Source organism: Macaca nemestrina, chromosome 6 (assembly GCF_043159975.1).
Source record: "Macaca nemestrina isolate mMacNem1 chromosome 6, mMacNem.hap1, whole genome shotgun sequence".
NCBI classification, from domain to species: domain Eukaryota; kingdom Metazoa; phylum Chordata; class Mammalia; order Primates; family Cercopithecidae; genus Macaca; species Macaca nemestrina.
In genome coordinates, this window is record NC_092130.1 from 97327357 (window position 1) to 97343553 (window position 16197).

A 16197-nucleotide genomic window follows, 5' to 3' on the forward strand; every position below is an offset into this window, starting at 1 on the left:
CATTAATACTACTTATAATAGTTCTACATACATTTGACATAAAATGTATTATAATAATTTATAAGAAACACTTACTGGGTAAATTTTTTGGAGGGATGGAAGGATGGGTTCAGGTAGGGCTATAAAAAGAAAAAGTTTAAAGCTTCCGTGATTCACGTGATTCATTTTACAATGCAATAATTTGTCAGCTACATCCCAGGTATGAGACTATAAGGGTTTATGCTAAAATTCAACAGTTTTCAAGTATTTCATGAAATTCTTATCCCTAAGTTTGTATTTAAAATATATTTAAGTTGACAAACTAAGGTTTTATTAATAAACTATATATATCCCTATGTAAACCAATGTTCCTCACATGGTTTTAGAATAGGCTATCAATAAAGGGACACATGTAATTTGTCCAACATCAGACATACACACACAATAAGCAAGACAAGGATTGCTCTACAGATACTGAATAGACATTATTAAGATGGATGTAGTAATCAAAAACCATAATTTTAAAAATACAGTTCAGTGACACTAGGAGAGAAAAATAGTTCTTTCATAATTGTCCCTTTATTATTTAATTTCCACTGACAATACCAAAATTGAAATCGTTCAGGAAACTGATATACTGCAAATAACAACAACAAAAAAATCAAATAAAACTGAAAGAAAATCTTTAACCTCATTAGTACATTTTTAAAGAATGTTCAGCAAAAGTTAGAAAACTAAGGGCAACAATCTGCTATAAATAAAATTTCACACAAAGAAATCATTATCCTGTTATCACCATATTTTTGTCATCCTTCACCATTCAATAGTTCTAAACAAATCCAATCTCATTAAATGCACTAACAGTAACTTTACATTGTTTTAATATGAAAAGAACAATATAAAAAGGCAAAGTGCCTAACATTCACAATATAAGAAATAACTGTAAAACATAATGTCACGAGTATGGTAAAATACAAATACTACATTTTCAAATTTAAGAATTAGGAAGTATTTAAGAATTAGGAATACACTACATATAACAACTACATAAACTCAACAACAAAGCATATTAATTCACTTTTAATGTGTGATTTAGCAAAAACTTTAAAAAATGACTTCTGAAATATATAAACGTACATGTAATGAACCATTATGACCAACGTACATGGTCTCCAACTATAATTAAAAGGGTATAAGTTTTTACCACATATTACAAAGTAGGATGCTTTATTTAAATTTCCCTTATGTATCACATTTCACCCCATGTTGAAAATTGGCATAAAATTAAATTCCATGATACGTCTTCATGTTCTCAGTACATGACTGAGAATATTAGTAGAAAAAACTCAATCATTACTTACCAGAATCACTCTTAGGAAGTAAGAATATATAAATTCCTTTCCCCTAAGAGGCATTCAAATACTCAACATGCTAAAAGACCTGTCAAGTAAACTCAAACCCCACTCACCTTAATTCTAAATGTCTCTATATTTGTATAACACTTTTTAATGGCTTTCTAGTAATTTTGGTTATAATACAGAAGTCAAATTGGAAAATCTTGCAAGAAATTAGTTTACTTAAAAACTTGAATACCTTTCCCATTGAATACTCTAGTATACTAAAAGTATAATAAAACAAAGGATGAAGAAAAGATTATAGAGAATTAGAATAAAAAACCTTTATCTCATTCTGGTAACATAACTAGAATACTAGGAGAGAAAAACAAATACTAGCCACTGGTTGAGGATCTTTCAATGGACAAAAGAGCTTTTAGAACTCAGCAATTTGGAAGTTTCTGGAGGCAGGGTTATCATTAAGTAAATTCTTTATGTTACAACCTTAAAAGATTTATAAACACTAGTCATCAGAGAAGCAATTAGTGTACTGCAGAAGTTATTTATTAACAATATCCTGATATTAGTCTCAATGAGTTTAGTAGTTTTTAAAATGTTTATCTTACTCCAAAGCAATGTAAATTCTGGAAAAATCTGACTATAACACCTATTTTAACTTCAGAATTTTGGATTACAGGTTCAGTCTTTTAAATTTCTCTCTCAAAGGCAAACTAAAAATAAAACAAAAGCTCAATATTAGAGTACATGATTAACAGGCAATGCCTTGAATACAGCTAATGTACAAAATTTTACTTTACCCAAAGTTTGCATAACAGCTTGCTGGTAGGGACCCCACAAATTCATACCCATAAACTTTCCATATAGATGTACCAAAAATTTAAATTTTAAATAGCAGATCTTCGATCACACTAAGAATCATTAATTTTGAAAATACAAGGACAACTTTACTTATTCATTAATTTTTTTTGAGACAGAGTCTCGCTCTGTCACCCAGGCTGGAGTGCAGTGGCACGATTTCGACTCACAGCAGCCTCTACCTCCCGAATTCAAGCGATTCTCATGCCTCAGCCACCCCACTAGCTGGGATTACAAGTGTGCACCACCACATCCAGCTAATTTTTTAGTAGAGATACAGTTTCGCCACATTGGCCAGGCTCTGCAAGGACAATTTTTAAATGTCTACCAGAAAGCTCTCTGCCTAGGAATATGGCAAACATTCCATGAATATTCTTTAATGTTATTATTTCTAGCCAACTGATCTTACCTTTTTCATTACTTTTTTTTTTTTGAGACAGAGTTTCGCTCCTGTTGCCCAGGATGGAGTATATTGGTGCGATCTAGGCTCACTGCAACCTCCACCTCCCAGATTCAAGTGATTCTACTGCCTCGGCCTCCCAAGTAGCTGGGATTACAGCCGTGCGCCACCACGCCCAGCTAATTTCGTATTTTCAGTAGAGACAGGGTTTCACCATGTTGGTCAGGCTGGTCTCAAATTCCTGACCTCAACTGATCCACCCGCCTCAGCCTCCCAAAGTGTTGGGATTACAGGCGTGAGTCACCATGCCTGGCCTCCTTTTTCATTAACTCTTAAGTTATAATTAAAATCTCTTCTCAATTTCCCCTCATGCTTTGATCAGTCATCTTTCAAGTATCTGTAGTCAATTACTGACGATTGGAATTTATTCTAGGAAATGTGTTAATCTTTTTAACCTTTCTACATACACAGGATCTATTTCCTTTCTCTGTTTATGGCAGAAAAGATATTGCAGGATTTAAGAAGTTCAACAAAACGTGAAGGTCATTTAATCCAACTGTTTGTGTTACAGGTGAGTTAAGGCCAGTGAGGTACAATAACTTGACCAAAGTCATAAAAACTAGTTTTTTGTGGCAGAGCCGGAACTCCTCAATACACCTTGCAGACTCTTGTTTGCCCTTTTCCCTCACAGTAATGTGATACTGCCAAGAAAAGCAACTATCTATTTTAATCACTCTCATTTCTTCTAGGGAGGAGTAGCTTAAATTTGCCAGTGTAGAATTACACATTAGCTCTGGGTAGCTGATGTCCTTCAAGAAAGACCTAGGAATGGCTGAATGCAGTGCTATTAATTACAAACCACTTCAGTAAATGGGACCACTCTGTCAAAAACAAAATGTTGGGCAAAGTCTAAACTAAATTTTAGTATGATTTTAATAGGCTGGCAAAATAGCAATGTTTAATTTTTTTGTTTTGTTAAGAAAGAGTCACTCTGCTGACCAGACTGAAATGCAGTGGCATAATCACAGCTCACTGCAACCTCAAACTCCTGGGCTCAAACAATCCTCCCACCTTAGCCTCCTGAGTAGCTAGGACTAACGATATGTGCCACCATGCCCAACTAATTTTTTTTATTTTTTATTTCTGTAGATGGGGGAGTCTCACTATGTTGCTCAGGCTGGTCTCAAACTCCTGGTCTCAAGCAATCCTCCCGCCTCAGCCTCCCAAAGCACTTGGGATTACAGGCATGAGCCACTGAGCCTGGTCCCAGTTTAAAATTTTTAATTTGCTTTCAATACCACATTGGGGCATGTGTGATTAACGTACATTTATCTAAAGAAGTCAATCACATTTAAAATTTCTAAGGTAACCAGTAAGAATTAAGGAGTAGGGCACATATTATGGATGATCATGTATGCTAAATGCTTTAGTCAAATCTCATTTTTAAATCACAACTAAAATATAAAGTGAATGGTGGTGAGTGCTACATATCTTTTATATTTTATATATATAAGAAATCCTATTCCATTTTTAATGAAAGTAAACTGTAATCCACAAGAGAACAGAGTTCACTGAAAAAAAATGTTTAGAGTTCACCTGAACATATATTATAAAGTAATATATATATATAGACATGTATTTTGTAAAACTGGACAAAAATGATTAATGACACATAAAGTAGTATCTAAAATAGCCAATGTCGTATGTTTCGAATTCTTTTAGAGGGGCAAATGAATCATCAAACCAGCACATATTCAAGACTGGTCAGCAATAAAAATACATGTATTAAGATTAGCCTGAAATATTTTAACATTAAAAAAGATTATCAAACCTCTCTGATGACTGATTCATAAAAATGTTGGCCCATTTAAACTATTTTGTCTCTCTTGGTAAGTCAAAAAAAAATCTGAGACCAGCATCCAAAGGAAAATATACTCTCATATATTATAAAACATCTGCAAGTACGGTGAAGTACAGAGAACTTCGCTAAACTGTCCATAAATAACCTCTGATATAATTTTGGCACCTACCTTTTCGGTATTTGCACATATACAAATATATACACAGTTATTATTTTTAAATAAAATTGGTATTATGATATATGAGACAATATATCATGAATATTTTCTTGTATCATTAAATATATTAAAAACATGATCATTAGTTGCTATGCAGATCTCATATTAGGGTATATCGTAATTAATTTAACCATTCCCCTATTCCAGAAAATTTAAGAGCACTTCTAATCTTTTATTATTTACATAACACCATTAAAAAATAGCCTTACAGGTACATCCATATATGCACCACTCATTATTACATTAGGATAAATTTCTAGAAATGAAATAACTGAGTCAAAGAACATTATATAAATATACAACACTGCCTTCTAAAGGGGTTGTACCAAATCAACACTCTAAGCATGACTGTGTATTCCATTTTGTCATTTTTAAAAACTGCCAATTTAAGAATATTAACCCCTACATCTGTAATACATGTTCAAGTGAAATTTTGTAAGTAATAGGACAGAGTATAATATTATATTCTGTCAAGAATGTAGAATGCCAAATTCACCCTAGGAGCATACCATAAAACTTTGATTACCAAGAAGGGACAAGGTTGACACACTATGAAATTAAGAACAATAACATAAACACTTCGGTCAAATAATGGCACCCTATCTCCAGACAAAGATGGGATGAAGATATGTCTAAAGGTAGAATCAAGATTTTGAGAACTAGCTAGCTCTAAGACTACTCCAATTAAAAAATAAATATGAAAAAATGTTCCCCAAATTCTTCACCATAGAGGAAAGGTTTCTAAGCTGTGATAAACTAAAAAAATTAAAACGTGTGTGTATGTGCCAAAAGTGGGAGGCGTGTAACAATTACACTGTTTTGTGATGGTCTGTCCATTATTCTGAGATTATATCATTGCTTTTTTGGTATTTTATGCACCATCTTTTATGAAGTAATGGTAGTAATTGGTAGCAGTTTTTTGGTTCTGATACTTAACACAGCAAAATAAAAACTCCAGTTTGGTTCTTTTCTTTTTTTGGACATTACTCTTCCTTGAAATCTAAAAGTCTGAGAATCATGTAATGAACAGGTAAAAGAAAATGTAAGAACATTATTTAAGACGACCATGATTTTGTAGAGGAAAAAAGAACACACACCATTTACAGTTACTTATTTGTCGCCAACTTTTGGAATTAAAAGACCTGAACTTGACATTTACGCATTTAGGTTTGGCTAAACATTTTGAAACCTTTGCAGAGAAAACAAAAACCAGAAAAAAATAAAACAAATGTTAACAATAACAATCTTTGGGTGTGAAAATACATGGGCAATGTATTTTTTTTTTTGGTCCACTTTAGTATATTCTCAGGATTTTCTATGATATATGCACAACTTATTCAAAATGAATTTTAAAATGTAAAATAACTATTTTAATATCACTATGTTTTAAGTATTATTTTAAACATAATAATTCTGAAACAAAATAGAGAATTCCTGACAACCAATCTTCCCTCTGAACTGCTCTTTTTTAAGGCATTGGTAGGACAATCTTCATTTTTGTCCCAACCAGTTCTATCTATCCTCCTATTAGTAAAAGTGGCTCATCACACAGAAATTCTCAACTTAGGTATCATCCTCCAATCCCTATCCAAAGAAGCCCAGTCTACCAGGAACTGGGCTAACAAAATTGTAATCCCCAACTCTAACCATTTCTGATCCATATAACAAGGAAAGGGTGTCTTCTCCTTTTCCCAGTTCCCAGTATCCTCAATACAGAAACACAGCTGTAAAGGCATCAAATCATCTCAACTTTCCAAGACTAAGCTGCTGTTGACAAAATTGCTAATATTATCTGTTATCTCTCTCAGAATCTAAATACAAAAAGCATCAAACAATACAACAAAAGGATATTTTTCAACAGGCTTTTTTAAATGACTACACTGTAATAATTCATTTGTTACTGAGCATATCACATGTTGACAGTGCTCTATCAGCAGCTCAACTCACAACGGTGGTAAAAATGTCACATTTTATTAGTAATCTGTGAGTTGCTTAATAATTCATATTTTGGTAGGTAACAGCTACAAAAATGTTACATTTTACAAGTCGAAAATGTAAGCTTCATGAAGAAGATAATTGTTTTTGTATTGTGTTCACTGTTGTATTCTCAGATCCTAGAATACCTAACATTTTCTTGGTAGGTATTCTACACATATTCATGGAATGAAGAAATAAGTATTATATATGCTAAAATATGTTTTCTCCTATTATTGTAATCTTTGGAAACCGAGACTCTAAACTGTGGAAATATCATCAATCCAGAACAGATCAAGCCCCAGACATCCTGGCAAATGATCTTCTACTACATTCACACCAAGTCTTTCACTTGGTCCTCATGTCACCACTTATTCGTATGTTCAGTTGGTTAGTCATTAAACATCTCAGTCTCCTGGTCTAATAACTACAAAACAGTAGATGTATCCATCTTTTAACAACTCTTGATGTCCAACTAAGTAGAAAATATAAAGTGGCTTAATGTTTATTTCTTAGATTGTTGTATACATAAGATATTTTTGAGAAATATGAAAGTAAGGATTTCAATTAGATCTAGTCAGTCTGTCCCATACTTCTAGGAAATTTTCAATACCATAAAAATTCTCACACTTATCTAATGAATGGTCCAAATTACAGGTGTTCGCTTATTACTGTTTGTCACTATGCATGCGACAAAAGTATGGCTTTTACCAGAATGGCCTTATAAACAATGACTAACCAGACAAAATTAAAATTTGGGAGCCAACTGATACAACAGTCCTATAAAGATAAAATCTAGCTGAGGAAGGCAACTCAGATTAAAAGCTTCTTTAACCAACAGGAAAATCATTTAATCCCTGTCTCAAATTAAAAATTAAAAATATGATGAACAGTGCTTGAACTAACTTTTATAGACCTTTTGAACATTCATCTGCCTCAAGATAATGGGTCCACAATACAGTGGTGAAAGTTCTTTGAAAACAAAAGTGACTATAAAAAAAACTTTCAAGAAGTAAAAAAACAGTGAAACTTCTTAATATTTTCCAAGGAATAACACTTTTAAAACATTTGTCCAAAACAACAAAACAGGAAATGTGTTTTGTGGACTCTAGAAAGAACTTTTAAAACAATACTATTTGAAAATAGGGTCAACAGAGAAAACACCATAATAAAGCTAACTGTCTTTTACTTTTATAAATTGGGTAAAACCCCATTATACTTACTTTGTAAATAGTGCAAAACCATCAATACAAGACTATAGCTGCTTAAAGTACCACGACTGGCATCATTTATCTGATGGTGACTTGCCCACTTCTTAATCACCAGCACTAACGGACGAACTCGATTTTCAACTGAAAGTAAAATTAAAACTTAACATGGTAAGAGACATTATAGTTTCTTTGAAAGTTTACATTATTTCCCAGATCCATGCCAAAATAAAGAGCACTGTCTCTGTGTACATTAAACACTGTGTCTGTTCACCACAAATGTGTCTTATGTCTAAAACTCACCTTAGTTACCTTTTAAAAATTACCAATTATTAAAATGCCACTTGATTCACCTATAACTGATAGTATATGATTTTAGTGTAGCAACATATACAAATAAAATAAGATATACTTAAACACAACTAAAAGGATGTCACTATTTATGACAAACATCTTTAAAAATGAATAAAGAAAAAAGGCTAATTTTTTATAAACAAACCACAAACTTACGGTATGCATAAGTTCTGAGAAGGAATGTGTTTCTTATTCCAACAACATTGTTTACATTCAGGTCAAACTCCACACAACTATTTAAGAAAAAAAAAACAATAAACTTTAGCTGAAGAACAAAAACACTTCCTTCCTAATAACTAAATTAATGCTCATCCATCCCATGATGCAAAATAGCATGGGCCCAAAGGCCATAGACCTGTGTTTTTAACATGACACACTAAAGAAATAAGAATGAACAAATACTCAGTATGTTATTTTGATGTGATTTGGTGAGTATGAAAATATAAAATAAGACTAGTGGAAAAATCAGTAACATACTGCTAAGGCTCCAATTACCCCAAAGAAAAAAAATTTTTTTTTTTCTTTAAAAAGATGGACTCTTGCTCTGTGGCCCAGGCTGGAGTGCAGTAGCATAATCATAGCTTACTCCAGCCTCAAGCTCCTGGGCTCAAGCAGTCCCCCCACCTCAGCCTCCCAAATCACCAGTATTATAGGTAGGAGCCACCATATCCAGCTGAAAATGTTTAAATCTCACAATCGTTTCCAGATAAACAAAACTATGTGACCAAAAACATTTCTGAGCAAGCTATCCCATTAAGTTATACATTCTCAAATGATCTGGAATTATAGCATCATATACTTTAAAACAACAGGAATAAAAAGCCAAATAAAATGCAGGGGAAAAAAATTTAAAAGCTCTGTCTACACATTATATTTCCTCTAAAATGGCTAGTAAATTACAGTATCATGTCAAATTTGGCTACTGATACCTGGAAAAAGCTATCTATAATACTCAAACACATAATGATTATTTATTTGGAAGCAAATATATGCAGTTCATAATTTAAAAAACAGGGCAATGGCCAGGTGCGGTGGCTCAAGCCTGTAATCCCAGCACTTTGGGAGGCCGAGGCGGGCGGACCACAAGGTCAGTAGATCGAGACCATCCTGGCTAACACGGTGAAACCCTGTCTCTACTAAAAATACAAAAAATTAGCCAGGTGTGGTAGTGCGCGCCTGTAGTCCCAGCTACTTGGAGGCTGAGGCAGCAGAATGGTGTGAATCCGGGAGGTGGAGCTTGCAGTGAGCCAAGACTGCACCACTGCACTCCAGCCTGGGCAACAAAGCGAGACGCCGTCTCAAAAAAAAACAAAAAAAAAGAAAATAGGGCAATAATGACTCAATCTACAAAAAACGGCTAAACTCATACAAAAACGAAGGATTACTTTCTGTAAGTCAGTTCTACTTATACCCATGTGAGATCCCAACTTATAAATACTAAATTTTTCTGTGAAAAGACTGTCTAAAATAAAAATGAAATCTTTCTATATTAATTACAGATTTTAAGTATAAAATTTGAAATCTACCATTTCAGTCTTTCTTATTTGGGGGAACAAAAGACATCTTACAATCTTTCCATTACCCAGGCATATTAATAAAAATGAATAGTAGTATTAACACTTCAGATATTATACATTATTTGGCTTTGGGAAACTTACAGTAACAATAGAGTTATTCTTTGTGTTTGTGTAAGTCTAACACTGAAGCCAATTTGTACTGCATCCATATAGTAACTCAATAGAAAAGAAAAACACATAGATGGCAACTAGTCTGCAGTTAAAAATTTTTCCAAAATTGAATTCAGGGCTTTAAAAATATCCATAGTCCCTGCTTCAATACTACTTCTAGAAATACTAAAAAAGTGATCCTCAATATGGAAAGAATTTATGCACAAAATGCTTATTTATGTTATCTAAAAACTAGAAACACACCAAATGTTCAAACACAGGGGAATGGTTAAGTTAATGACAACTTACTTATTCACTCAATGAAAAAATATAAAGCCATTAAAAATGAGCTGTAGAACAATACTTAATGATATAACCAAATATTCATGAGATATGGTTCTGTTGGGAAGTAGGATTTGGCTAGGTACAGCAGCACACTCCTGTAATTCCAGAACTTTGGGAGGCTAAGGTAGGAGGATTGCTTGAGGCCAGGGGTTCAAAACTAGCCTGGGCAACATGGCAAGACCCTGTCTCTACCAAAAATACAAAAATTAACCTAGTGTGTTGGTGTGTGCCTGTAGTCCTACCTACTCAGGAGGCTGAAATGGGAGGATCACTTGAGTCCAGGCATTTGAGGTTACAGTGAGCTATGATCATGCCACTGTACTCCAGCCTGGGCAACACAGTAAAACTCTGTCTCTTAAAAAAAAAAAATGCTTAAGAACAAAAAAAGTTTGTATGATAATCTTAAAACAGAAAAAGAATAAAACTATTTTTGTAACTATAACTACAACCATATATTATTAAAAACTTATAATTAGATAATAACTTTATGTTTTATCTCCCTATATATTTCATATCTGCTTTAGGAAAATCTGACACAATTTACTTGGCAGAAATTTAATAAGTATTTATAGATCTGACTGATGTTTAGATATATAAAGGAATGGCTTGAGCCAGGCATTAAAGTTTGTTTAAAATATATATATTCAGTCAATTTTCATCATTCATAGTAGCCACATTCTATAAAGTTGCTGCAAACACTGAATTAATAAATACTATATATCATTGCTCCTAGGGTAAGCACAGGGTTAGGTTTCTGCCAGCCTGGTCACATTTTCATAAACTCATCAATATGTAACCAAGTTTTATGTTGTGCTTCTGTTTGAAGACATTGTATTTAATACATATACGGTTGATTCATTAACAGTGGACTCATGGCCAAGAGTACTGTAACTCACGCCTGAGCAAAGCCTACCTAACACATATTTTCTCCATAGGGCACCATCACAGCCTTCCTGCACTTGGGGACACTAGAAAGTAACTCCACACTATGCTTGGGGGCCATTTTAAAAAGCAAAAAAAGCACAAAAATGTGAAAAATATGGCATTAATTAGACTATGAGGAGGTTATCTGTTTACAGTACGAAGCTGAACAAGAAGACAGTGTGTCACCTAATTCTATCTCAGCTGGAAACATGGTATTGGGTGATTTGAAATTTTCACCACTCTGTGTATGCCCATGAAATGACTGCTAAAGCGTATGAATATTCATGTGGGGAGTTACAAATAACTTTTAGCAAGTAGGCAAATTGGTGCAAACACAATCTATGAAAGATAAGGATCAATAATGTGTGTGGGGGGGCATAATTTCAGTATTAATTTTGTAAAACTGGACAAATTTTATGAAATCTGTCACAATTCTATTTTTAGAAAACAGTAACAAATCAGTTGAATGAAATAATCAACATCTATTTACATTTTGCATTCAGATATTATATAAAAGATCCCAATTCTAATGCCCATAAGAAATTCAGAACCCAAGCTGGTAGAACATATAAATATAAATTTTGAAATGGAACAAGTATATTTTGCTGTTGTTCGTTCATTATCTATTCTCTAGGTATTATATGTATCTTTCATTAAAATGAAACATAACTTGTTTAATCATAATTGTATTTACAACAAATCCCTTGATATTAGTATGTCAAATTTCATTAATTATGTTCTTCAGAACGCATTACTTCCAAAAGGCAAGAGATCATTTAAAAATCTAAAATACAAATATGTACATACTCTTTAAATTGGATAGTCTCACATATTCAAAATGTCAAGCAGAATAGCTAAGTATAGTTAAGCATAAAATATCGCTCAATTTTAAAAAACCATTTCAAACACCAAGTCAAATGATTTCTAAAAACTGACGAAAATAAACTGTAGCGCTACAACATACAATTCTTAATTATCTTTATCAGATGAGTATCTAAAAATGATCTAAAGGAACTGAAAAAAGAAAGCTCATTAATTACTTACCTGACTTTATCCCTGAACTTCACAATTGGCACTTTTGCTCGAATCAGCTGAGGTCTCTCAATGTAGCCCGCTGAAAGACAAAAGATAATGTGAACATCGGCAAATGTTTCTAGAATTCAGAGTGTTCCAATGCACATTTAAAAAAAAATAGTATTTACTAAGCTAAAATAATTTAAGAAAACGTCTGTGAAAAAGAATACAAGCAAGGACATTATCAAATTCTTCTAAGGTTGGAGGCTCCAGTAATATCATTTAGGGGGCTTTATATTAAGGTTATTTTCAGGAATGTGGTCTAATATAGTATCTATAGAGAAGTTCATCAGATCACTGTAAGAGTGAAAATATATCTAAGCTAGCAGCAGAGGGAATAGCTAATTTTGGTACAGCACAGAGTAAGGTATCATGGTAACTATAGAAATCATATTTACAGAGTCTTATGTGTGGAAATGCTTTGCAACATGATACATGGGGCTTGGATGCATTCAGTAAGTGTGATCTCTATGAGTGAAAAATACATATATTTATTATACACATGATCTCTACAAGTGAAAAATTCAGAACAGCTTAGTGAACACCAATTATTGTGCTATTATACACAGGAGTATCAGTTGATAGGAAATTCAAATATATACACATATGTATTACATATATACACATATCATATACAACATATAATAAAAGTATATACATATTTTTATTCCATCAAACTAAAAAAGTATTGAGTTGAAAGTAATACATGCTTATCATAGAAAATTAGGAAAATACAGAAGTGTATAAAAATGCAATTCTGAAAATCTTTCCCAAATGAGCAATTTTCTAATTTTTTAACTACAGAAAAAGTAGTACCAGGATTTTTTTAAACCCGAAAATTTTCTGTTATAATGTTTTACCATCAAAATTACAGAATCTATATCAGCTGGGCTTGGTGGTTCACGCCTGTAATCCTAGCACTTTGGGAGGTCAAAGTGTATGTATCACTTGAGGCCAGGAGTTTGAGACAGGCCTGGCCAACATGGCAAAACCCCGTCTCTACTAAAAATACAAAAATTAGCCAGTTGAGGTGGCACACACCTGTAATGCCAGTTAATAGGGAGGCTGAGGCATGAGAATCGCTTAAACCAGGGAGGGGGAGGTTGCAGTGACCTGCGATCGTGCTACTGCACTCCAGCCTGGTGAGAGAGCGAGACTCTGTCTCAAAAAAAAAAAAAAAAAAAAAAGACTATATCAAGCTTCAAAATAGAATTTATGTGCAGGAATTCAGAAAAATAAAATTAGGAGTTAAAAGTTTTGAGTAATAAGTACAGGTTCTGAGACCAACAAACTATAGTCCAAGCAAGTTACTAAATCCATTGATCACCAGTTTCCTTAACTATTAAAAATAACCAAAAGAAAAAGAAAAAAAAAAATTCATGTGAATTACATGATCTTTAAGGTACCTTCCGTTTTTAATATTTTGATTCAAATAGCCATTAAAAATCCACTTAGGTATGAATTATTCTTTATTTTACAGAATAATTCAGAATGCAGAAGCCTAGGTCCAAAGAAATAAATCACTTCATTTATTTCTCTTCTACAGTAGATGTAAGTTATTCAAAGACAGTGACTTGTTACTTGACTTGTACATTCCAGCTCAAAGTCTGGCATATAATGAATGTCTGTTCAACAAATGAACAAGTGTCTTTCCAATATCACACAGGATAACTTCAACTTTCTATAAAATTCTATATAAAAAGAAATTATTTGAGATGGCTTAACATGTGGATTAAAATCTGTTTAGAGTCAGTGTATTCAAAAAGTAAATTCGTAAAATAAAATGGCTTAAGTCAACAATTTGCTTTCTGTTGAAGTCATACATTTAGGTCTCATGTTCAGTGATCTTATTTTTAAAACAAGTAAAGATGCATATCATTGCAAGCCAGATGAAATTCTCATATGGACTTTATGTGTATCAACACTTTTAGCTTTTCACAGATACTCTGTTATTACAACTATTTATATTCATGCTTTAATTTCCCTAACAATCTATAAACTTTTGAGAAAAAGAACTAAAACTTACATATCTTTGAATCCCCCCCACTGCAGCAGGTGGTATATTTTGCAGTAAGAGCCATAAAGATACGCTGAATAAATGATCACTCTTCTTTTTAATCAAAAGTTAAAAGAAATTCATTTGGAAAAAAGGATCCATATTATACCTATCCTGACCAGAATAAACAATTCTTACCAGAAGATAATGTAAGAGGCATTTTAAATAAAGTTATGTCAGGTGACATACAAACTTGAGGCATGTCAGACTTACAAAGTCTAGTACAGAAGTGTTTATGGACTAAGGTGAGTATATGCCGTGCTTCAGTCTTCTGATTTACCTGAAAAAAACACTGAAAAGTTAAAAATAAAGTGTTTTTTCATTATCTTTCTCAGCTTAATGTTTCATTTTCCTAACGTATCTCAACAAAAACAAAACATACAAGATATACTTTCCTTTGGAGTTATTTTTCAATATACCCAAGGAAACTTATTTTTCTAAATTATAGAAAAAATCAACCTTTAATGCTATCTTTCACATCTACATTTCTAAATCAATTCCTGATTTTAAGCTTAAAAGCACAGTTTTCAAAGAAATTCTGAAACAGCCATTTATGTCATTTTTCCCTTCAGTATAACACTGTACAAAAAGCAACCTCCAACAAAAATAAACAGAATTTTAGCCTTATCTAGATCTTAAGCTGCTCAAGGATAGTTTCATATCCATGGTGCCTCAGTTTGTGTAAAAGCTATGACAACATGATTTAGACATGTGAATAAGACTAGAGGATGAGTGGGATGTGCTTGAGTATAATCTAGCAGCACAAAAAAGTTTTAATTACAACCCTTGTATTCTCCACTGTTAATAATGTGAGGTTTTTTTAAACTTTCTATGATTTCAAAGCCTAGAAAAATATTCTTCCTGGAATAAATCTCTTTCTGATTTGCAGTAACTAGAAGTCATTTTTGCTAGTGGAATAATATGAATAGTAAAATTATACATTAACATTCAATAATTTTTTGTATTTTTAAAGATGTAAAACATAATAAGGCATATTAAAATTACACTGAGCTTAATTTAATCACTGGTAGTTCAGAAGAAACCTCAGCATCTTAAAGAGGCTGCCTCAAGTCAGCTTAACTAACACCAATTACTGCAGTATTAAACACAGGAGTATCAGTTAACTGGAAATTCAGGTAAACATACTACAGGTTGAACATCCCTAATCCAAAAACTTGAAATCCGAAATCTGAAACTTTTTGAGTGCTGACATGATACTCAAAGGAAATGTTCATTGGAGCATTTCAGATCTGGATCAGGGATGTTCAAATGTTAAGTATAGTGCAAGTATTCCAAAAAAAAAAAATAAATCTCAAATCCAAAAAACTCTGGTCCCAAGCATTTTAGATAAGGAATACTCAACCTGTACTAAATAACACAGTATCGTTGCTAAAGAAAAAGAAAAAAAAAAAAAAAACAAAGGCAAAATGTCAGAGAAAAATATTTTAAATTTAATAAACATGATAGTCTTATTTTAAATTTCAGTGAAACCTATTTTCCCTTAACAAGCATTTTCAAGGAGAAAAAAAGTAAAGATTAAAAATAGAATCACTGAGAATTCAAATGGAAAGGAAATATATCAAGAAAATAATATTGCCACATGCTCTTCTTTGCTGCATCCTGATAACATATCCAAACTAATGACATTTCAAAACAGAGGCAGAGTTCTTGAAAAAAAAAAACAACACATAGTGAAGCCATCTCACTTTAAAAACTTAGAATTAAATTAATGCTATACTTCCTATTACTTAGCTTATTGTGCACATGCCTTAAAAATAAAAAATTTCCTAGGTTTCCTGCAATTATGGTAAACAAAATACAAAGAAGTAATCACAACAAAGCAAATTTTTTTCCTCAATGACTTTTATGTAAAATTTCTTAACCCATTAACACGAGAAACACACTTGGAATAAATGTTTCCTTACTTA

General features: G+C 32.6%; 1 protein-coding gene across 10 annotated transcripts in view; it reads right to left on the reverse strand.

Moving 5' to 3' along the window:
• The window catches only part of TENT2 (terminal nucleotidyltransferase 2), a 73839-nt gene that overhangs the window by 29655 nt on the left and 27987 nt on the right, over positions 1 to 16197 (reverse strand). For 3 of the 10 annotated variants that reach the window (XM_011730068.3, XM_011730066.3, XM_011730067.3), the window contains 5 exons: positions 14483 to 14561; positions 12184 to 12253; positions 8360 to 8436; positions 7865 to 7993; positions 76 to 119 (listed from right to left, as the gene is read on the reverse strand). In XM_011730068.3, coding sequence (XP_011728370.1) covers positions 76 to 119; positions 7865 to 7993; positions 8360 to 8436; positions 12184 to 12253; positions 14483 to 14561 — 399 coding nt within the window. The remainder of the gene's footprint in view (positions 1 to 75; positions 120 to 7864; positions 7994 to 8359; positions 8437 to 12183; positions 12254 to 14482; positions 14562 to 16197) is intronic. The other 7 variants (XM_011730069.3, XM_071098763.1, XM_071098765.1 and 4 more) reach the window with 3 other exon arrangements.